General features: G+C 40.9%; 1 protein-coding gene across 4 annotated transcripts in view; it reads left to right on the plus strand.

Annotated features, from left to right (window-relative positions):
• Positions 1-21,737, plus strand: part of MAPRE2 (microtubule associated protein RP/EB family member 2) — a 98,920-nt gene extending 77,183 nt beyond the window's left edge. For all 4 annotated transcript variants that reach the window (XM_088174721.1, XM_088174706.1, XM_014874328.2 and 1 more), the window contains 3 exons: positions 9,761-9,900; positions 14,337-14,495; positions 19,597-21,737. In XM_088174721.1, coding sequence (XP_088030847.1) covers positions 9,761-9,900; positions 14,337-14,495; positions 19,597-19,668 — 371 coding nt within the window. In that variant the 3' untranslated portion in view covers positions 19,669-21,737. The remainder of the gene's footprint in view (positions 1-9,760; positions 9,901-14,336; positions 14,496-19,596) is intronic.
• The last annotated feature ends 2,211 nt before the right edge of the window (positions 21,738-23,948 follow it).

The following is a 23,948-nucleotide window of genomic DNA, read 5'->3' on the forward strand; positions in this document are numbered from 1 at the left end:
TTGGTGTTTATGTAATGTGGGTATGACTAGTCACTAAGCAGATGCTGGTTTTGTTAACTGAGAATTAAGTGAACAGGAGAGCAGCTAGCATTTAAGAAAGAAATTAGTCACTAAAAAAGTGTTACTGGACATAGGTTTGTGCATATGGAAATACCCATGCACACACACCTAATTTCTTGATTGGTTTGTCCTGGGTTTATGCTAACCCATTCCTCAAGTAAGGATTAATATTCAGTTGATTTTAAATCTGTGACCTGTTCTCTCATGGTCTCGGATATGCACCAGTACTCACAAAAGTAGGGGCAGGTGTGAAGCATGAAGCACCCTCACTTTCAGGCTGCCTTGTGCTCTGGAATCCTACCCAGATTTCAGTGTTCTGCTCTGATCACTTCTGACGTCAGAGTGGAGCATACTTGGCCAGCTGCCTTCAGCTCATTAGTGCTTCCAGGAAATAGGGCACCTAATAGCAGGCCAGTGCTACTCTGGGCTTCTAAAGCTTGTTTACATCTTTGTTTTGCACCGTCTTATGCCTGAACTTCTGAATTTCAGGGTCTGGCATCCTCCAATTTCCCATGTGATGTCTTTCTGGAAACAGAAAACCCCAAGCGCTTATGTCAAAATGTTGTCCAATTCAGAAATTGGAAAAGGCACTTTTATTAAACACAGACTTTACTGTGCTTGTTAATTCTTCTTACAGATGGTCTGTTCTTCCCAAAGTCACAAATATGTCATCCAAATTAAAGCTGTGGAGGTGACAATCCTACAGAAATTGAATAGCTACTGGAGTAGAACCAGCCAGCTGATATGGAGGATAATGCAGTAATGTCTTGTGTTGTTGGTTGTGTGTGCCTTCTCAGTCTTTGGATGGGATTATACAACTGAGATAGTGTAATGAGTCTTGAGAAGATCCTGTAGCTGTGAGAGTTAACTTTTTCATGGAAAATGTCTTTCATTATTAACTTAAATATTGTCCAGAAGTATGACAGGCAGGACACTAGTTTAATTTCTGAGCTGAGGATGGTGGGGTACGGACATTACATGATGCTGGGTGCAGAACTAATTCAGTTAGGTGTCAGTCATTCCATGGTTTTCCTGAATTCTGGGTGAGCATATTGTCGTGTCACTGATCTATGATGCCTTTGTGCCTCACCTCACCCCATCACAGAACCTGCACATTGGCAGGAATGGGAACCCTTGCTAATGTTCTGGGAGGACTTCTGTATGCGTCTGCGGCTTGTGTGTGCCTCATCTGCTGTTTGGGAGTAAATTGGGATGATGCAGCAGCAAGTTCTGGGCAGCTGGGAAATTACCATGAAAGATGTGCTTCTGTACCTCTGTCTTCCACACTTAGCTGGAAGTAAAGGAGTAATCATTACAGCTGCCATAGGAGCCATAATATAGAACCCAGGATATTGTTGGCCTTCTGGGCTGCAAGAGCACATTGCTGGCTCATGCTGAGCTTCTCATCAGCCAACACCCCCAAGCCCTTCTCAGGGCTGCTCTCAATCCATTCTCCACCCAGCCTGTATTTGTGCTTGGGATTGCCCTGACCCAGGTGTAGGACTTTGCACTTGTTCGTGTTCAACTTCATGAGGTTTGCACAGACCAACTTCTCAAACCTGGCCGTGTCCCTCTGGATGGCATCCCTTCCCTGCAGCGTGCTGACCACACCACACAGCTTGGTGCCATCATTAATTTGTATGATTTGTTTTACATTAACATTGAAGTGTTGAAGTTTTAATAATGCCTAGTCAGTCCTTTAACAAAACAAAAGGAAGCACTAGTGAAAAAAAAGAAAGAACCCAAAAGATCTTTCAGCATAATCAGAAAGTTTTTAAGCAACATGCAATGTATGTATCTAAATGTACACATCTATTGTTTGGTGTCAGGAGCATGCAGATATATGGGCATTCATTCATATTTGGGGGTTTGGCAGGCTTGAAAATATGCCTATTCTAAATTGATTAGATATATGAATTTCTAAAGGAATAATTGACTTTAGCTACTGGCAGTTTCATATGCATTTCAGGTGATTCCTGTTGCTCCATGGAGTAACTTTTCCAATGCCCTTTGACTGAGTTTTGGGCTTGAGTAATTTAGGAGATGATTTTGACTATTCATAACTGCTTTATAACACTGTTCTAACAATGTATTTTCAGAGGTAGACTAAGATACATGTCCTTGAGTTAACAAGTGATCAGATCCTTAAAGGCTGCTCTGAATACTTACCCAGAAAGGTACTGGCATGAATTAAAATAATTTTTGATATTTTAATCATACTCTAAAGGTTAACTGGATGCCTGGTATCAGGTAGCTGCTAAATGGGTAATGTACCTGTAAATGGGTATTAACCTGCATCTCTATAAATCCAGAATGTGGTCTTTATTTAATTTGAAAAGTAAACACTTTTAAAACAACTCAAAACTCAAGAAATCTAAAAATGCACTGGTTTTTGTGTTAGCTGGTGAGCAGGCCAGCAGCCATAGCCCTCCCCATTCCAAAGATGATCCTACTGAGGAGTCAGTGCAGGTCATGGATAAGGCAGCTCAGAAATGGAAGCATAAATAGGTCCCTACAACTAATCTGCTGTGCCACCCTCATGTTGCCTTGTCCCTTCCTTCAGAGACAGCTGATTTGTGGCTGAGCTGATGCTGGTGCCGTGGGTGGATGGGTTTGGTAACATGCCACAGTCTGCTTCTAGAAACAGTAGGAGCAGCAAGGTTTCACCAGGTGAATGCAGCTCTCCAGTGGGGAGATGAGGGTCTTTTCCTCTTTCAAGGAGCAGCACAGACCACCACAAGTTCTCTGGCAGCAGCACCACAGCTGCTTTTAGATCTAATGCCATCTGCCAGCCCTGAGCCGACTTTCGATCTCCTCCAGCCTCCGCTCTTCTCTAATGCAGTGGTAAACAGCCTACAGATGTAGAGTCAAAACTGTGGTACAGGATTAAAATATTAGGGCACTGTTGTTTGTGCCAGTTCTAATGCTCCCTGCGGGAAATAGCGGAAAAGGCTTCATCTGATCCAAATTGAAAATAGTGATCAGGTTGTCAGGGTTTTAGCTTAGTGTCTTATGTAAGAATTCCTGTATGTCAAAGCAAATCTCCATGGAGCACTCTCTAGTGTATGGGTGTGGGGTGTCAAAAATACACGGCTATAAGACAGCTTAATAAAATTAATTATTTACATGGAAACTGAAAATGTGAGAGGTTCTTAGATCTGAAGGCTGTTAGATTTTTTTAGTTTGAAATATTCAGTGAGAGCAGGATGACTAAAGCAGAGCTGGAAAATACTGGAGGATCACATGAGGGCTAAAAATACTCACGCTATGACAGGGAAAATAACCAGGGCAGAATGAACTGTTTGTGCATGAATGCATTATATATAATGTGCTATCGAAAAACGAATTGCACGAGAGAAATACTGATTTTCTGTAGGGAAATGGTATATCCTGCTGTGACAGATGTGCTGTAAATTAATTTTGAGGGATAAAAATAGTCAGTGAGACCGGTCTTTATTTTAGGTAGCTAGTGATACAATTAGAACTCCGAGGAGACTAGAAAACTCCTAATGCTTTTTTTTTTTTTTTTTTTTGGCTTTCCACTAAGACTTGCTACCTTTTTCCCCAGTGGCTGGCAGTAGGTGTTGGCAATGGCAATCTCTGCTGGCAGTGGTGCAGTGCTCCAGGACAGTGTGGCAGAGCTAGAGATGGAAAGAGCTGCAGGGTGACAAACAGAGTGTTTTCATCCCTAGTTCATACAAGGCCAAGGAATTGTACTAACCGAGGGGAACAGCATGTGCAGTGACAGTGCCGGCTGGGAGGTAAAGCGGCTCTGCTGTGATACACACATCTCGCCTGCCAGCAGGAGGAGAATTTAATTTTTAAACCCACTGAGGTTGAGAATTTAGACCAGGAGGCAATGTGCTTGCAGTGCAGGAGCCAGGGCTTTTTTTCCAGAGAGATGATTGTGTTTGGAAAAACAGTGGTGAAAATGGCCATCTTAATTTTTAGTGTACCGTGGGTGTGGTTTGAGTGTCTGTGTTGCACAAATGTTATGCACATTCTTTCATTTTCCAACATGCAGATTTTTTTAAAGATTTTCCTTTTGAGTTTGCTTTCTCCTTATAGCTCCTTAAGCAGACAGCGAGATTTTAGAAAATATAAGTTTTTAAGAGCACTTAAAAATTTAAATTGTATTCTTCTGTTAAGCCTGTGGAATGGTTGCATCCATTGAAGATAAATGTTTTCATACTTGAATATGTTTCTAGAGTAAATAGAGGTTTCAGTTGAGAAGAAGTAGTAGTTGTTTATTATTTTAAATAATAAATATTGGTTATTTTCAGTCTAGAGTATAGTCTTCATTTATAATGGGGGAAAGGCTTTGGTTAGTTCCCTTCTATCAAATCTTGTATTAAAGACAAATGGAGACAGTCATGCCATCAGTAAAACTTTTTCATTTGACAAGTGGCCTCCATTGGAATATCTTACTTGGATGGCTCTCTTGAAATTGTGAAAGTTTCAAGTACTCATACACACTTCTCTTTGCCAGCTGTCTGGCAGAGAGGATGAATGCAGAGCTCACCAGGCTGTACTGGACCAGCAGCAGTGAAGTTTTGGGGAACTGAGAGGACAGAAGGGTCCTGCCAGCCAGGGGAAGGTAGTACCACAAAATAATTAGGACAGCTGCACCACAGTGTGCTGGGATTCAGAAAGTCAAGTCGGATTTTGTCTGAGGTCACTTAATTCCCATTAAGTATCATTTGTCATCGCTTATTTCATTAAGTGTCCCTAAATTGAGCATTTTCTTGTGTCCTGGTGTAGCTACAATAATAAGAGTGAGTGAATATTAATTAATCTACTGTTCTCACCCTCTTGGTTGAAGTGGGTGGAGAGTTTTGCTTTAGCTTGTGAAGAAATTATTGTGGCCTCTTGTTGGGTTTGGTTTTTCTCCTGTGGCATGAGTCAGGAATATTCATTTTATGAAATCCTTTAATTTGACTAAAATAGACTGTGAGTGATTCCCAAATTCCACTGAAGCAGTGGTTGCGTGGGCTCAGCCAAGTCTTGTGCTTGCCCAGGGCTTCCATTGCTCTCCACACTCTCCTCATGCACATCCACACTGTATTCATGCACGTGTTTTCTTGAAATTTTGCATAAATATTTAACAGCATACTAATTACTCATATAGCTTCAAGGAAGATTTCTCTCTAAACGTTAAGTAGGTCTCTTGTCTACAAGACTGTGCCTGTGATGTAAGGAAAACTGGAATTTGCAGCCTAGCTTTTTTGTACCCAAATCTGTACAGTGGCAACATCCACTGTTTTATGTTGCAGAAGTTTGCATCTGTTTGTAGAACTTAGGTATTTAGCAAAAAGAGTAATGAAGCTGAAATTGCACGGGATACATTTAATTATGGTGGACTGACTAGTAATTGTTTCTGGAGTACCACAGATGGAAACCTCTAATGCATTTCAAAGCTGGCTCATCCTAATTCAGTACAAGAACAGAATAATTTGTCTTTCAACTGTGAATTTACTTTTCTCATCTCTGCTAGTGTTATGTGGGCAGGTACAAAAAGTTATCCAGGTGCTAATAGAAACAGCTGCAATACTGTTTACAAAAGAATTCTAATTGGAACCCTGCATTGACCTAAAATCAGAGCATGCTGTCAGAGAAGTTCTCACAGAGCAGTGGAGGTGGGAAGACACCTCTGAGATCATCCAGTCAAATTGTTCTGCTGAGAGCAGGGTCACCTTGAGCTGGTTGCCCAGGACAATCCAGTCCTGACATATCCAGTCACACTTTGAGTATCTCCAAGGCTGGAAACCCCTCAACCTCTCTGGACAGTTTGTTCCAGTATTTGATAACCCTCAGAGTAAAGTTTTTACTTATGTTTAAATGGAATTTCTTGTGTTTCATTTTGAGCCCATTGCCTCCCATCCTTTGAGGATCACTGAAAGGAGCCTGTTTCCTACCTTCTTTGCACCTTCTCTTGAGGTGTGGGTAAGATCCCCCCTGAAGCCTCTCTTCTCCAGGCTGAACACACATAGCTTTCTGACGTGGCTTGGATGTGAGGTGCTCCATTCCCTTAGACTTTGTGGCCCTTTGTTGGGCTCTCTTCGGTTCATCCATGTCTGTCCCATCCTGGGAAGCCCTGAACTGAACCAGGCATTCCTCATGTGCCTCACCAGTGCTGACTAGAGGGGGACAACCACCTCCCTCAGCCTGCTCATGATGCTCTTCCCAGGGAGGCTGCTGGCCTTCCTTGCTGGAAGGGTGCTTTGCTGACTCATGCTCAACTCAGTGTCCACCAGGACCCCCAAATCCTTTTCTGCCACAGTGCTTTCCAGTCTTTTGGCTGGCAGCATGTTTTGGGGCATGGGGATGATCCTTTCCAGGGAAGGACCCTGCATTTCTTTTTGAACATCAGCAGTAAGCTTGAAGAAGAATCAATAATGGCAAACAGTTATGTTGCTGATTACAATGCAATTCTCTCACTGATCAGGGAAAAGGGATGACTGTTGGATACTTTTTACATAAAGCACCTGTATAAAATTTTGTGCTTTCTCAGAATGTGTAAATGGATTATGCATAAATATTTTCATGGAAAATGTGATGTTGGAAAGAATTTAAACTGCTTGGATTATGTAGTCCCTCTGAGCAGTACATTAGGAGTTATTTCATTATTGCACTAATTGACTGCAAAACCGTTCCTCAACATCAAGTCATTGAGTCTATCAAGATCTTTTGTCTCTGTTTCGATATCTGGCTGTTTCAAGTACTTTGCATTACTCTCCTGACCAACATCCTTTAATTATTTTATGAAATTAAGCTTCTGCTAGAATGGAAGCCTACTTCTGAACTGATTATAAAACTGATGCCTTAGAATAAATGTGCGGTAAAGCTTTATTTTTTTTTCCTCCAGGAAATTTTAAAATAGAAATCCCTAAGCATTATCTGTTGCAATTAAGTTCTGTCCAGCTGTTGCTGATACCTCCTAGTAACTAGATAGCTGTTTTTTATCTATGTTACTGAAATTGGAATCTTTTGGTCATTTAAGAGCTGATCCTGAGCAGTGGAGCAAAAGTTGATTTCTTTTGATTTGTCTGGACTTTATAAAGCTTAGTGGCACTTTGCAGTAGAAATTCAAAAGGCTTTATTGTATTCAAAGGAGGGCAGAATATAATGCCATGTATCAGTCCTGCAGGCACTGGGGATGAGGCTTGCTCAGCACACTCTGGGAGGGCACCTCACTGCAAATTAGAGAGAATACCTGGGGATCAAATGTTTGTGCCTGCTCTTTCCTTAGTTCTCTCTGTGCCAGATTTAAACATTTCAGTTGATACCCTGAACCTGCATCTTGTAGTTGTAGAATACAATAAGAAGTAAATGCTGATTCTTTGGTCATTAAATAACTTGAGACCCAACTAGAATGCTAGAGTCAAAGTGATTTTATTTCATGTATGTGTTCTTGTTGCATATTTTAACACTAGTATACTTCTGTTTATCTGCTAATCCAAATGAAAATTATTTTCTTGGCTTTGAGAACATTTTAGCAATCTTGCTCTAAAGCAGCTGGTTTTTAGTTAGTCAAAATATGGCTGAACCTAAAAAGTATTGAAGGCAGAATGCTAAAGTTTAGGCAATTTCATAAAGAAAAAGAGCAGCAAAAGACCTTGGTATTTTTAACGTTTTTCAAAAAATTATTTATTCTTTGCTGATCTAAGTATGATGTGAAAAAAGTTTCATTCAGACATATACACAACACTGAATCTTCCTAACTTTAGCAAGCCTGTGTACTATATCTGAAATCTGCTAGAGAAGAGTTTGTGTATGCAATAGACATGGAAGTTATTGGAGTCACCAGTTTCTAAAAGAAACAAAACCAAAACAAAAAATACCAAACAAAATTTTTTAAAAACCACAAAACCACAAAAACCCCCACCAGTATGCTTTTTCCCCCCTTATCTGTCTTATAATAAAGAGCAAAGAAAAGGAGGATGGCTATCTTGCACAGAAATGCTTACACATGCTAAGTGAATTATCAAGTTGTTTGTTTGTGTTCTGTTGGCTTTAGGTGACCCAGTTAATGCAGAGTTATCCATAGGGGTGGGAGGGAATGCTTGCTGCAGAGGGAAGCTTGTGACTAAATCAGGAAAGCTTAAGCTTGATTAAATAACCCATTGCTGCTCTCCTTTCCCATCACCTTCCAGCTCCTCCAGTGAACCACTGTGAGCCACTGTCACAGTTCTAGGTCAGCAAGACTCTGTGAGCCCCATAGTCTGGGCATATGGACAGCCCCACAGGCTATCTCTTCCTCTCCCTGCCTCCATCCAGTTCCTTCCTAGAAATGGCTTTTTTTTAATACATTGATTTTACAAAGAATTGCATTATTAAAGCATTGTCTGACACTGGGGATGCATTGTGGAAATGACAACTTAGAACAATGTGTGGTGTGCCATAAATCAAGTAATCCTGTGGGAGGAGCAGCTGGGAGGTGTGGGGTAGAAGGTGGCTGCTGAGAAAGCCAGGGCAAAATCCCTCTGGAACTGGTGAACAGCAAGCTCAGAGCTGAGCTGGGAGCTGGGTGCCTGCTGGATGAGGGCTGACTCCTGTGTGGCTCAGGCACACAGCATTTGGTGGTGGAGGATGGCATGGAGCCTGTCAGCACATTTGGACAGTGGTGGTTTGCTCTTCGTAGGAAACAGTGATGGACATGGGTGCAGCTGAGCAGGACCTCTGATTCACATTCCTGCTTTAATAAAGCAAATCAAATAGGCCAGACAGAGGCTAGGTTTCTGTTCTGTCTTCTTAACCAAACCAGTTTCTATATCAAATGTCTGTCGAGTGCATCTCAGATTTATCCCTTGTTGGAGGGAATAAGGAAAAGGCTGAGTGGGAATGCAGTGCTCGTGGGAGCTGGGGCAGGGGGAGAGCCGTGAGCCAGGCACTCTGTATGGGCTGAGTGACTCTATCAAACAGCCAGCACCAAGAGATGAAAGATGGAGAGGCAGAGCAAGGTGTGGGGAGCTGGCTGGGAGGTTCCTGTGAGGGCACTGCAAACCCTTTCACACAACTGTTATTCTGCTTGAGTGTTTATGTACCAAGTCACTGTGGAAAAAGAGTATCTGTATGCACTCATTGCTTGCCATTTTTGCTGGTGAAGATGTTGCTCTATATCCTGGCAGATTCACAGCATGGGTAATTTAAAAGAAATAGGAAAATCTAAGGAGATTAAAACACATCTTCTGCTCACTGTGGCCAACTGTGAGTTTGCCAAGGGATTTAATTCTGCTCTGAGTTTCACTACCTTTGTCTCAGGGGTGGTTTACATTTGAAAATGAAAAAAGCACAGAGGCAGTTTAGTTGAGTTTGTTTCAGCTCTGTCTTTCTCCAGAGAAATTGGGGGATACGTATGTATGTTAAGTAATGGTCTAGGGGAATGCTCTCTTAATGGCATATTTTTTTTAAGCTGAAAGCTGCTCAGATCTAAGAGAACGTTTTATTCCTGGTTTGATGTTGTTTATTTTGGCTTTAGAGTTACCTCACTCTCAGTAGCAAACTCAGATTGGTAGGAAATGTAGTTTTTCCTTTCCCAAGGCATAACAGCAGTGGAATTTCCTCTACTGTCACCTTGAAGTAAGAGAGAGGATGGATGACTGTAAAATCAATACATGTGTTTCAGTACCAGATTAATAGGAACGCATTTATTACAGAGCTCCATCTTGTTTAGTGTTTACTTATTTGTTGTGTTTTTCAGGTGCTGCTAAATCCAGCCCAGCTTCTAAACCAGGATCAACACCTTCTCGCCCATCTTCAGCAAAAAAAGCTGCACCAAGCAGCTCGGCATCCAAATCAGATAAAGATTTGGAAACTCAAGTCATACAGCTCAGTGAACAGGTAAATTTGCTTTGGGCACAAAAGTAGATGCATTCGTTGTCACAGGCAGGCATGAAATCTAATATTGTCTTCTGATGAATGATGCTCTCCAGAATTACGAAGGGACAAAAGTCGAAATAGTTCAGCTGAAAAGGGAAAAAGAAAAAAAAAGAGAGAGAGATTTATTGTAAAAAATAATGTCTGGCAGGGATGACTGATTTTTGCCAGTATTTTTAAATTATGATCTTAGGAGTGACAGGTAAGTCTTGCTGAAGCATGGTAATTTTATTAGGTGTTGAAATATATCTTCTATTTCACCTGGATAGAAAAAAATCCAAATAGTGTCTGTGCTTTTGTGTATTACTAATTTGAAATAAATCATTTAAAGTGCTGCTGTGGAGAAAATAAGCCTGTTTGTCATACCAACCTGTTAAGAGATTTGCAGTTAAAGTGAGACTAGAATATTGTGCTCTGCTTTCTGGAAGGAAGGTGTCAAAGAAGCTAACATACCATTTGAATTTCAAAATGTGATCTACCTTTCTGAGAATTCTTAGTTACATTATAAATAATGTTCTGCAATGTAATTTAAAAGTTTCAGAATTTCTGTATGTTAGGAATGAAAGGGCTTCATTTTCATTTATGCTCTAGAGCTTTACACCATTCTCTCGTTTCTAAATTGCAAGAGTGTCTGCATTGGACAAGAATAAATACCTGCATCTGGCTTAAGACTGTGCTGTCAGAATGGTGTAGATACTACACCATATACTACTGTATATGAGGCGTGATCCCTGTATTTGTCCTTGGTGAGAGAAAATTGAAAGGAAAAAATTCATATTTTAGAGCTCCTGGGAGCTTCATTTAGGAAGCAGTCATTATTCTAGATCAAGTATAATTTTCCACAGTTAAGGGCATTTCAGTTGCAGACTTTCATTGACCTGAACAGCAAATATTTCAGTTTGTGGGGGCACTGTTTGCAAGTTTTGATGAGCTGTACACTGAAAGTTGGTGGATGGATAGCCACATCCCAGACATGGCATTCTGCAGATTCAGGGTATCATTCTGAGCAGCAGAGAGCACAATGGGGTCCACCAGCTTTCCAAATAGGCTCTAGATTGTTGCTGTAACAGAAAAGTTTTTAAATGTTGCACAAGGAGTGGATGTATATATTTTTTATGGATTTTTTTTTTTTAATCAATGTCGAGCAGAGTTCAAACGTCAGCTTAATGCAACTGAAACCGTGACATTTGTACTCAGAAGTCAGTATATGTTTGCTTCAGGAGGAAGAGTTGGTTGGCATCTGAGTAACATAAAAATATTTGATCTTTACTGAAATAGACAGTCACTATCACATCCACTGCTAACATATTCCTAGCACGTTCCATGTGTGAAAACCTCAAGCTTTATTTACAAATAACCCTGAAGGAAAACTGATTATTTCCCCCATCACTAAAGAGGAGAAGAAATTTTGAGGATTTGAAAAATTAATTCTTTAATAGCTAGTTTTTAAGAGACATCATCTAGCTAGAATGGTCTGGAAGGCTTTTTTTCTTAATGCTGACAGCATTTGGTATCTCATTTCCCACTAATGGATACTTGAAAACCATGGCCATATTACACGAGCCAAAAAAGCTATGCTGCAAGCAGCTCTGAGCCAGGTTTTCCTGACCCTCAGTGTGAACATGCTGCAAGAGCCAAACTGCCTGGTTTTTACCACTCTGCAGCAGTTGTGGAGATGAGGGCAGCAGCCACTGTTACTGTGTTGATTATAAGTAAGAAGTGCTGAATTGTGCCTTGGATATCAAGGTCCTATGCTGCTCTAATAGTTGTTTCATTCCTTTCATGGATAGCAACTGAGGGTGATGGAAACATCTGAATTTCCATGCAATTTGTAGCAGAGAAGTTTAATTAGTGGGGATGTCTGTACACTATGTTTTGCCATAGTGTAGCTTAATGAGCTATTTGCAATAATTGTAAGCCGTCCCTAACATTTGCCAGTTAATGGCTCCCCACAATTTTAAAGTTTCTCTTAAAATCATCTTTGAACTGTGCCAGTAAATTAAACTCCAAAATTAAATTCCAAGGAGATTCGCTCTGCGTTAGAACTTGATTACCCATAGCATTAAAATAACAAAGTGGTCCCTGTTGTGTCTTTGGTCTGTGCCAACTAACTCTGTCCCCAAGAGTGTCTGAGTGCAGCTGAGGTGACAACACAAACCAGGGGCTATTGCATACAGAGAAGGGACTTTTACATATGAAGAATGTAAAAGGAACTATTAGCTGTGTGCTGATATACATGTAGTTTCTGAAAACAGCATCACTGCAGCTTTTTGCCTACAGTTGGGCCTAATCTGCAGCCTTGTGAGTATTCATGCTACCAGTAAGTGCCATCAAAGAAAAGACTAATCAGTAAGAACTGCTGCCTTTGCACCCATTAATTGGGTAGCAGAGGGGTACTTCTGCTCCAGAAGTAGAGCATGGGAGTTGATGTGGGCTGTTCCTCAAGTGTCAGCCTTTTGGCATGCTCATGGAAGGAAAAACTAGGAGGCAGATGTGCAAAGTATCTGAAGAAATAAGGATTCACATGGCACAGATAGGTAGTTGGAACTGAAGGAAAGCATATCTGGTTTGGTTATAACAATGTTTATACAGTAGTTAATTAACTCCGTGCATATGTACACAGTTTAATGATTTTGTTTCTTTAAACAGCATGAATGTGAGAGAATGAAAACAGGAGAATATCTTCATAGTAAATAGGTCAGAAGGGGAGATAGTCTCAGCTATTAGCTGCCAATTTTTCATCTGAAGTTCATTGTTTTCCCAAGCTCTAGCAGGCACAGAGCAAGAGATCTGGAAGCAGTTACATTCTTATTCTGGCTGCATTCAGGCATTGCTCTCAAGCAATGTGCTGTGGCAGTTCCTAAGTATAAGGTCTTCATCTATAGAACAGAATATTATAACCTTTTGATTCATTTTGCTATTCCTACTTTTGTAAAAGAATAGTTAATTTTAAGGTGACTGGTCATTATATCCATAATGGATTCAAACTGTCAAGGGAAGACTTGAGTGTCACACTCAGGCAGCTGGTCAGAAATGAATTCATGCATAAATGAGATGCCCTGAGATTCTGCTCTGGTAACAGGTTAGTTCTGCTGCTTGACACTTTTGAAACTGCAACCAAAGGTCAGAAAAAGGCATCCCCAGCTCAGCAGTCATGGAAAAACAAACTGAAAGGATTTACTAGGCTATCAAAGCATTGTTTGAACTCTGCTGGTATTTTTACTAGTGAAGGGAATAAATTAACTTGCAGTAGAACTGGCAGCACAGAAGTTTCTATTAAATCATATCAGTTCACTGAAATGTAGTCTGATATGATTTAATTTATTTAGCATGTTTTATTTAGAAAATCATTTGTATAATTGCAGTCTCTAAAATGTGAATGCTAATTTGGTTGTAACTGGATGTGATTGGGGTCAGTATGTTTACTGTAGACTGCTTTATCTGTGATTATTTCTGTTGGTTTTTACTCTTCTGTCCTCCAAATTTCTGAGCCACTTAGATGTTATCCTGATTATGTATACCCCATTAGACAGAAGTTTATATGTTATGCTCCCACAAAACTGTTCTTTTAAAATATATATGTATAAAAATATATTGCAACATCTGTCATGATTTATCCAAAGCCTAATCATTAACAGCTACATTGCCCATGAATTATTTGCAGCAGTCCTAGTGGTGAAATTGAGGCTGGCAGCATAGCTTGAAGACTCTTGTGAACCAGGTTGCAAGGAGAAAGGTACTTGGCTTTTGAGAGAATTTGTTGGTAGAAGCAGCACATCAGTCAGAGCAGGTAGCCCGTGGTGTACCAGTCATGCAGCAGAGTGCTGAAACACAGGTTTGTAAAATGTGGTAAGTGAGGAGGCAGAACAGGAGAGGTGGAAAACCAGCACAGCAATACCACGTTTGTAACTAGAGGACCTTTTAATTTCCTAACTAGACTATTTCCCTCCTCTGCTAGTTCAGTGTATTTTTAGGCAAGGAGATATTGTAGGTTTCCCAAAAGCTACACATTTATCTAGGCAAAATAATGCAAGTACTGAGCTGAAAGTTTTATTAGTTACCACTACATGACATTTCTGGCAGCCCTGTTAGGAGACATGGCTTAGGTAGCCCTGATTTCTGAACTGCTGCTTTGAGCTTCAGCATAAAAGAGCACTGAGAAAATTGACCTTTAAGGATCAAGGTTAGGATGTATCCAGGGGGAGTAGTGAGGGAGCCTGATTTACTGTTCTCTGTGGTGTAAGTTTCAATTTAGCACTGCAGAAAGAAAACTGGAGTTCATTTTAAGCTATAAAATCAAATACGTATTTAAGATTGTTTAGCATACAAAATTTTAGACTGTGTTCTTTTGTCTGGAGTGCACCTCAAAACTGATGTGTCATCGCTTGATTTATATGCAGGTACATTCATTAAAACTTGCACTTGAAGGCGTGGAGAAGGAAAGGGATTTCTACTTTGGCAAATTAAGGGAGATTGAACTTCTCTGCCAAGAACACGGGGGAGAGAATAATGACCTTGTCAATCGGCTAATGGAAGTCCTTTATGCTTCAGATGAACACGTAAGTTAAAGCTTAATGGTTTTTATTTCAACAAAAAAAGCTTAATTGCATAAAATTTTATTGGTACCGTATTGGGTCATATCCAATATATATCCTTATCTTTAGGCCAGCAGAACTGTAGCAGCTAGGATTCCTGTGACTCCTCCCCTAAAAGGAGATTTGCAATTGCAAACAACAGACTTTTTAGCTTGGGGGAAGGATTCAGGAGGTTTGTTGCTTTTCATTGCTTCAGTGTAGGTTTTGTATTCTGAGTTTGCCTGAGCTTTATCTAAAAGGGGAGGGTCTGTGTCACAATTTTAAATTGATTTCATATGGTTCTGAGCCTTAGTTTTGTTTTTTTCATCCTCCCCCTATGTGCATGAAGTCTTTTACTCGTGTTCTTTAATGTGTTGCAAATCACAAAAATTCTGGCAGAGGTGCTGTTCGCTGTCTACAGCTGTGAACCTTCCCTGGCCCGTGTGGCAGTGTTGGAATATGTATGGTGCAGGTTGCCAAATACATAATTATATCTACAAAGATAATGCTCTTTAGCATTTTTTATCCTGTTGCTATAGGCAAAATTCTTCCTTGTGCAAACCAAATAATCCTCTATTAGCAAAATTTCAGAAGTGTATTGTCTGCAAGATTAAGCAAGAATCTCATTGCATCTTAGACTTAATGTTGTAGACATTGAACAAAGCAAGAAGCTGCAAAGGGTGCTGGTTAAATTCCTGAGACATTCAGGGATAATGATTCAGTGGAGATTTAGCTGAACTACTCCCATTCATGTTAACTAAATTCCTGTATGGATTGTGCTGATAATTGACCCTTCAGTCTCCAGTGGAGGAAGGCTTTGGCTCCAGAGTGTACAGGCATCAACTTAATCCCATGGCAGCACTGTGGTACCATAGGCTGTCTTACATCTGCTCCCAGAAAACTGTGGCAGCAGTAGTCAGCTGACTTAGTTTATATCAAAACTAGTGCTGAAGGAACTGCTAATTCAACAGACTTTTTCTAAAAGAGGCTAATGTAGGGCCTAAATGTTTGAAAGTTAGGTGCAAGAGAACCACAGCTTTGAAGCTAACAGGTGCCACTGCTCAGATGAGAGGTGACAAGAGAAAGAGGATTTGTTCAGGAGTGCAGAACGAGTGCTAGAGAGGAAAAGGAGGAGGAAACCATTATTTTCACAGGAATAAACAATAAGACAAATTTTCCAGGCATGTGATAACAGGATAAAAGTGTTATATATATATAGTGGTCAGAGAAAATGTCTTCTGGATTCAAGAGCAGTGATTTATTTATAAAGCAAAGCCAGAAAAATCCCTCTTCTCCCCATACCCCTACCACATCTATCTGTCTGTTGGCTTAAATAGCAGAGTGGTTCTGCACCAAGGAATGCATTTGTTGCTTTTCCTTCTGCAGTTTTCCTTGCTGGCAGAACACATTACAAAATGTTCTACGTCAGTCCATTTCCCAGCGTTTTATCTGCTTCTTCCCTCCAAGCCTTTCTCTGTTGAAATCATTATCCATGCCTGCATGTGAATTACATAAAACAACTGTGCTTTCATCTAAAATGTGGTTGCTGTTGGAGACTGGGTGTGTCACTGCAGCAGGAGAGCACTGCTCCTTCAGAGAGGAATACAGAGGCAATTCCTTACACAATTTTTTTTGTTCCTTTTGGTGATCTCCTCAGCTTAACAGATGGACTGTGACTTGCTAAGGAAAGACCCAAATGTGTTAGCACTAAATCAAACACACTAGCTTAGTGCTGATTCAGATCCTGCCTACTTTTTGGTTTTGGATTTTATTCTCTTACTGCCCTGCTTTGCCCTTCGGATCTGGGTTTTTTTTCTCTCTATCTGTAAAGAATTTGTCCCAAGTTATATTCTTTATCTTGTATTTTGCAGATTAATCCCTTGGTAACAGCAGTTTGGCTTTCCTAGTCAGGCCATGAGGCTATTAGGTGAATTGTGTGTAGAATGATTCAAAATGCAAGTGTAGAGTTTAGTCCTCAAAGAATCATTCCCCAGGTGTTTGATTATTGTAGTATTGCATTGAAGAGATTTTGATCAGGTTCATGTCCTGGAGTAGGGAGTGGGGTAATTATTTTTCTTAGAATTTCAGTTTACAGTGTAGTTTCAGATATGTCACCTCCTATGCTTCTGTTTTGCTTAATTCAGTAAGAACTAATTTTTTAAGACTGAACAATTTTTTTTTTCTTTTTAAAATTTTTTTCTCTCATTTTGCTTGATTTTGGTGAGTTTGAGCAGCAAAAATATCAATCCAGTTCGAACCTTCTCTTTAGAGCCTTCCTTTTCCCTGTTCTGGTTCTGCTTAAACCTCATCATTATGCCTCTGCTTCAGCAAGAGGGATATCATATCTTCTACTGTCATCTAACATTTGGTTGATCAGCCTGTAGACCTTGGTAATTTTTAATCACAAATTGGTCATTTGTAATCCTATTTCTTGATCAAAATCATCCAGAGTTACCAGAGAACAATGCTCAAAAGGCTACATGTGAGTGGTGGAGAGCTGTAGCCCCTAGCTCTCAGTGTGTAAAGCACTTGGTCATGTGGTATTACACTGGAGAGCTTCAGAGTGATGGACGAGAAGAGGCTCTGTGTCTGGTTATGAAGCCCAGAGCTGTTTAGGTCTTTGCAAAAAGCAGAAATGTAGGAAAGCTTTTGTTTTCAAAACAGCAGGCTGTTGTGGTTCAGTTCATGTAGAAGTTGGGAGAATTACTCATGTTGAGTATCTCAGTTGCTCTACTCAAGTTCCCAGAGCAATTGCTCAAAATGCAGCTGGTTTGATAACTTTCTGCTCTAGCAGCTTCTATATCTGCTGCTACTTCTGGAAATGGCCCCCACCCTCCCCAACACCTCAACAGGTTTTCAATGGCCCCCCAACTTCCCCAACAGGTTTTCACAGTCTAACTCTTCAGTCTACAGGCACACCTGAATAGTTTGAGGCAGAGGGATCTAAGGGTCAAAAGAGACCATCTCTCAATGTGGGAGACAGAGATGGCCATGGTCATGTGGCTCAAGCCAGAAATAAATGCTCTAAATAGATCTCCCACTACTTTCCTTATTAGGGGATGCTGTTCAATGAGATTCCACAGTCCCAAAGTTATTGGACTCTAATGGTTCCCATTTCGTGTATTTATACAGGCTGTACATACTAAAAAACGTGTCCCAGGTCTCAGAACAACTTCTGAGGTAGTTACATTATACGATTCACTATTTCCATCAAAGATAAACCTGGCAAAATAGGGGCCACCACTCCTCTTCAGAGCAGTGGAGGTCTCACTCCCTGTGCTTCGAGGGGAGAGGAATGAGAGAATGAGAGGGAAGCACATACATGACCCATAAAGTCTGCACAAGTGCACTTTCTAATAGTGTATCTCATAAAATTGTGATACCTGTGGAACATGTGCATTCCAGAGCAGGTCACCTCAGCACAGAAGGCTCAGGACAGATGGGGTTAAGGCAGCATTGCTCACTGCAGCTAAAGAAGCTTCGGTTTTCTCACCCCGCCAGGCAGGGTCACATTCTCCCAGCTGTCAGCTCCTCCCTGTGAACCTCCTGTTCTCTGCACATCCTGCACCCTTGCAGCCCATCACAGGAGCTGCACTTTTTAGGCAGTGCTCACAAAGCTGTTTTGACATGATGTACCTACTGTATGTAATATGGGGCATCATTTCTCCCAGGAGGCCAAAACGTGCCTAACTTCAGCTGCCCTGACTGACATGTGACTTCTACCCGAAAATGGCACTGAGTGATAGAAAGCTTGCTTTCAACTGAAATTGGGCTGTTTCTATAGGTGGTAATGGCTCTTTCCATTGTATCAGCAAATGTTAGGAGCCTTATTCTGCTTTTGCCCTTTAGATAAATATTTTAAGGGAATTTGCCTGTTTCATGAGCTGCTCTGGACTATTGTGGGGAAATTAAAATGATGTCCTTCGTTTTCTTTTGATTTTTGCCTCAAATTTGAAAACTTAGCAGTAGCAATCTGTTAAAGTTTGCTGTTCAAGCCACTTGCTTCTAACAAAAGTTAGGGAGCCAGGCAAGTTCTGCAGAGGTAGCCCACTGGGGATGTTGGATTTTGAATGGCAGCTCAGTGTCTTGGAAAAGTGTTTTCCTTTGGAGCTGCCTACAGCAGAGCGGTGCTAATGCAGGGCAGAGCGTACGCAAGAGGGATCTCTTCAGTGAACCGTGCTGTGGAAAGATGGAAAGCACTTGAGAGGAAAGCTGTAAATGCAGCTGTGCTTAATGGCAGTCCAGAAGGGATGCTCTAAAAGTCAGCCAGACTTTTTTGAGCTCAGATAACATTGAGGTCAACTCAGGATACTAGGCCTGTTGCCTCGAATTTGAAAGTTGTTCAGAGCTGGTGTCATCTGCAGTGAAGATACAGCCCTTCCTTGTGTCAGGAATTCATCTTCCAGTGGGAATGTATATTCAGAGAGACAGCTTTGGATAATAATATGCATAAAAATAATGGGAAGTGATTACTTAGTAATTAGTGCTTTTTACAGTAGCTCTATAAGTCAGTGAATATGGGGCTCTTCCCCCAAGCCTCCCCAAGAAAATGTGTTTGCAAGTCTGTGGGAATTAGTGTGAGTGTATTATTTTATTATTATGCCTGACCTCAAAAAGGAGGCTGTGTTGAATTTTAAAAGCAGGTGATAGTAAAAGTGTCTTGTCCATTTAGGGATCTAGACCTTGAGAGGAGATTGTGTGAAAACTACAGCAGACAGGTTTAGAAAACCTTGGACAAGCTGAAAATGGGCAGACATCAGGATGCTGTGGTACAGCATCTAACTGTTGGCATACCACTGTCTGAGTATTCAAAATGTTCACTCACCAGAAGAGATAGTGATGTTGAAAGCTGACATTTTTTCTAGGGAAATACCAGTACTGCATATGCCTCACTTAGAAGTAAAGTAAGTACTTTTTAAATTTGAATGTAATATTATGAGATGCTATTTTCCTCAGGTAACAGCTCATTTTGTACTTTCTTCCATGAAAATTGTTAAGTTTTATGCTACAGTGAGCACCATGGGGCAAAATTACATGAGGAATGCTTTCTCCTGAAGAGTATTTTGAGATCTTTTTCTCCCTACAGGAGAGCCACACGGATGAGCATGAAGGTGAAGAGCAAGTCCATGAACAGCCCCAGCAGCAGGATGAGTACTGACTCACGCAGCATCTCTGACAATTTTCGTTTTGTGTGAGAACTTTCTTCTGGAGAATGGAACATGTGCGGCCTCAAACTTGAAATCAGTTCACTCCCAGTCTGCCATTAACATTTATGTACCATAGTGAGTGCCAGCCAACCACTGCATTCTGTACCAATACTTTGCCAAGATGCATTTGCAGACGTCTTCTTTCAGTGTATCTTCCCAAGAGGTTGTAGGGCTACATCACCTACTGTACATCACTGCAACGTCACCACTTGGCTGCTTGAGATTTGTTCTGCTCTTTAAAGATATATATATTTATTTTTTTTTCTTTTTCGTCTTAAGTATGATACACTTGTAACTTGTTCTAACATATTTATATTGGCATTTTGTGTGGCAAGGAGTTCTGTACCACTAGCTGTGTCTCTCACTTTGTGGTGCTTTTGCATTTCCTAGTACATCTGCCTTGGGGCATTAATTTGGCCAAACAGTTGAAATCAAGGGATACAGTGGAAGTCATACTCAAACCATAATGATGAGGTTGTATTGTGGAGGAAAACGCTTGTGTTGCTGACATTTATTCCTTTCCTGCCTTCACAAATGGAAGGCAGAGCATCTGTTTCACTGGGAGATTTAAACCCCTGTGTTAGGAAGCTTGTTAGAAAGCTGCATGGTATGTTTTTTGGCTGATTTCTGGAGGAACAGACATCCACTTAAACTGGAAGGGTTTTCAAAAAGCTTCCTAAGAAGTCAATAGACATTTCCCACCTTTTCTTCCTTTCTGAGGAATCCAGTCCCAGCCTCCAGCTGCAGCTCTACCTCCGCAGAGCTCGGTGATGAGGGAGGAGAGAAATCTCCTTGACACAAGTGTAGCTGCAGGACACAGTCCCTACCATCATCCTTGGCTTCCTGCCTCTCAGAAAAGAAGAAAGTAGGCCAGCCATTTCTTTCCACTTTCCTTCCCCCTTCCACTGCCCCAGCCATGCAAGTATAGAAGACAGAAATGTTGTCACTAGTGCAAAGTACGGGGGCAAACAGCAATAGCACTGGCCCCAAACCATACCCCAAACTCCCCTGTAAGTGGACACTTCACAGGATTAATGCTGCTTCCAAAGCACAGAGAGGCAGTGAGGAGTCCTCCTGGAGACAGGGCACATATCAGAAGGGAACCATCTGACTGAGGGCACAGAGCTGGTTCTGCTCTTGGCTGACCTTCCTCCTTCGAGGCCAGTGTGGTGCAGAACCATGTGTGCGCTGGAGAGGTCTGCAGTGGGAGTGTTCCCTTCCAGTCTGCTCCCATGGCCCTGTTCTAAATGATGGTAATTTATAACAGAGGTATTTTGAAGTATAAAAAGCTTTCCTTGTTCTTCTCCTACCACTGTGCATTGTAATCTCTCTGGTTATTTAATGCCTGGTATTCTTGGTCTCTCACTTCATTTTCTGAATTCTGGTTTGTTGTGCTGATTTAGCAGGTACGTGGAAGTCCCATCCCAATTGGTATTTACTGAAAAACTCCACAGCCTATTGAACAGCTAAATCATTTTAGGTGTTCATAGGCTCCTAAAGTGTTAGGTCCCCAGCTTATGCTTCCATGGAAAGGTTTCCAGTGAATCAGCCCCCAGGCACACACACATGCACATGCAGTTTTCCATTCCTAATCAATCTTCTGCAGCTAAGTGGCTTTTAGTTAAATGTGAGAACCCTGCTGTTGTGCTGCACCACTGACAATATATAAAATGCAGTTGAGCACCAGAACAGGTATTTCCAGTTCCTTGATCCTCCCCCTGCACAGCAGAAGAGTTTCTGGACCCTGCAGGCTGAAGTTTCCCCAGCCATGCACCCAGTATTGACCTTACATTCTACCCAGTGATGAAATCAATCTACTGCAACCTGCAGGCCAGCGCTTTCCTCTCTCATTTCAATTGGTTACAAATAAGGTCTGGTTTATAAAATTGTGCTTTTTCCAAAATAATTATTTCCAGGAATCACCACAAATGGGGGAATTGTCATTTTTGTTGTATTTGTGTTTATTAGAACATATGTACTTATTACAATTGTCATTGTAATAAACAGTAGTTCTTCATAATACTGTTGAAGAGCAGTTACTAATTTTTTTTCCAGACTCCAGAATGTCCTTTAACGTTTATGGGATCTCTGAATGGGGCAAGGAGTTTGGGATCAGGCTATAAACTTAATTTCATCAGCACGTCTCTGCTTACTGGAGTTCATCCTTCTGCCAATACTTGAGCAGGTGCATGGAGAGCACTTCAAGGGAAAACATTATTCTGAAGGTGCAAATGGTTGGGGTTGCTGAGCTCCCCAGACAGTTAATAGCCAGGCTGTTGTGCCTCTCTTCTTTTCTCTCTTTTGAAGCACATATGAAAAAAAGAAATTTAAAAAGCTGAACTTTGTTTCCTGAAAATTCCATGTATCCTGTTTCTGATCTGAGGACCATAGCCCTCTGACTGCTTGTATCAAGGGGGGAGTGACTGATGTAGGGCACCAGGGCAGTGAAATTCTTTGGGGGCACCCAGAAATGTGGCTGTGCTGAGGGGAGAGCAGTGTTCTGAAAGGGGAAAGAGTTGTCCTTCCCCCCGCCCCCTGTGAGTAACCCATTCTTCTGTTATGGTTTTAATATGCATTTGTAATTACCTTTACTAAATAGCACACCATAAAGCTTTGGTTATATATTAAATGTAAACTGAAAGGAATGTAAACATATGTATTGTTAATTATAAATAGATAAGTAATGGCATAATAGATACAAAAAAAAGTCTTATTCAGATGTATCAGTCATTTTACATTATCCACAAACTGTCGCATGATAGAGTAGATTTTTGTCTGAATATGTGAATAACTTGACTTGCGTTTATCTTTTTACATATTTAATAAAAAAATATATGTTAAAATCTGTCCAGCTCTAGAGACTATTCAGAACATTCTAAAATAATAATTTTCTGGATTAAATGCATATTTTTTGATTCATCAGGGGCTGCATATGGGAGCAGGAAGAAAAAGGCAGCTGCTTTAAAAACTCAGAAGTTCACTTATCCTGTGTGTATGGATAACATCTGTTTCCCCAAGAGCTCAGCAACTGTATTCCCTTTTATAAATCAAAACAGAAAATGCATGTATGTGCATGTATGTGCATGTAAACAGCACATTTTTCTTTATGGTAAATGCTTTAAGATTTTGGAGTGCCAACTCCCTTGGATATCAGTGCAAAGCAAAACTGGCAGCAGCCAGGAGGCTAAGAGAGGTAAATAGAAAGGTACCAAAGCTCCCAGTGGGCTTCCTCGCAGTGGCCAGGTATTCAGGGATGAATCTTCAATGCAGTACCTAAAAGCTGCCTAGATTTGAGATTAAAGTATAAGGTTTTGTTGGGAGAGAAGGGGGAAAATTCATTGTAGTTCTCACAGCTCTGGTCTCTTGTAGCTGCAGTAGTTGCTGGTCAAGCACAGGAGTTCTGAGCCTTGGGTCAGGACCCTTTTCTTCTGTGTTGAAGTGACCCTGTTGTGAGCCACCAGTCTGCACCCCACTGCTCCAGGTATCCCTGGGCCTCTTGACACAGGAGGGGAGGATGGAGCAGGCACCAGAGGAGTCCGTTTCCAACCCAAGCATTCAAACCTGGGAGAGCAGTTCTCATTTAGTTGCTTTTCATAAGACCGGGAGGAAGGCATGCCCTTGGGTTAGTGCAAAGGCTCTAAAGCATTAAAAAAAATATGTTTTCCAGTTCAGATTGTTGAAAACTTTCTGCCATAATGTTGTGACCAAAAAAAATTTATTGTTAGACTGTTAGGTCATCTACATACCTGACTTTGCAAAATAAATCTGTGACCATACAGCCCTATGAACACAAGCATTTTTCTGCCTATTCATTGAACCAGTTGCCATCTACAATAGCTAATAATTCAATATATACACTGTGCAATACATGATCTCTTTTTATACTTTTCTTTACACAGATTGTAGTGACAAATTGCTTTAAAGAGGAAAAAGGAAGTTATTTGCCGTGATTCATATAGGAGGTGAAAAAACTGGCCAGAGATTCATGTCCTTTAAAAGTGATACTCGGTTTCTCTTTAGAAAGGTACAAGTGCAGGCAGGTTGTTCAAGTTTTATAATTTCATTTAATTAATATTTCAAAATACTCCGTTCCAGTGCATCAAATTGCACTGCTTCTGTGACCCTTATTTCCAGCCGTTTCCTAAATAAGTGCAAGACAGATGGAAAAGGAAGCCTGTGCACAGAGTTTCTCCAGTGTGACCACATTCAATTCAGAGTTATTTTTGTTTAT

Source organism: Sturnus vulgaris, chromosome 1 (assembly GCF_052056855.1).
Source record: "Sturnus vulgaris isolate bStuVul1 chromosome 1, bStuVul1.hap1, whole genome shotgun sequence".
Lineage (NCBI taxonomy): Eukaryota > Metazoa > Chordata > Aves > Passeriformes > Sturnidae > Sturnus > Sturnus vulgaris.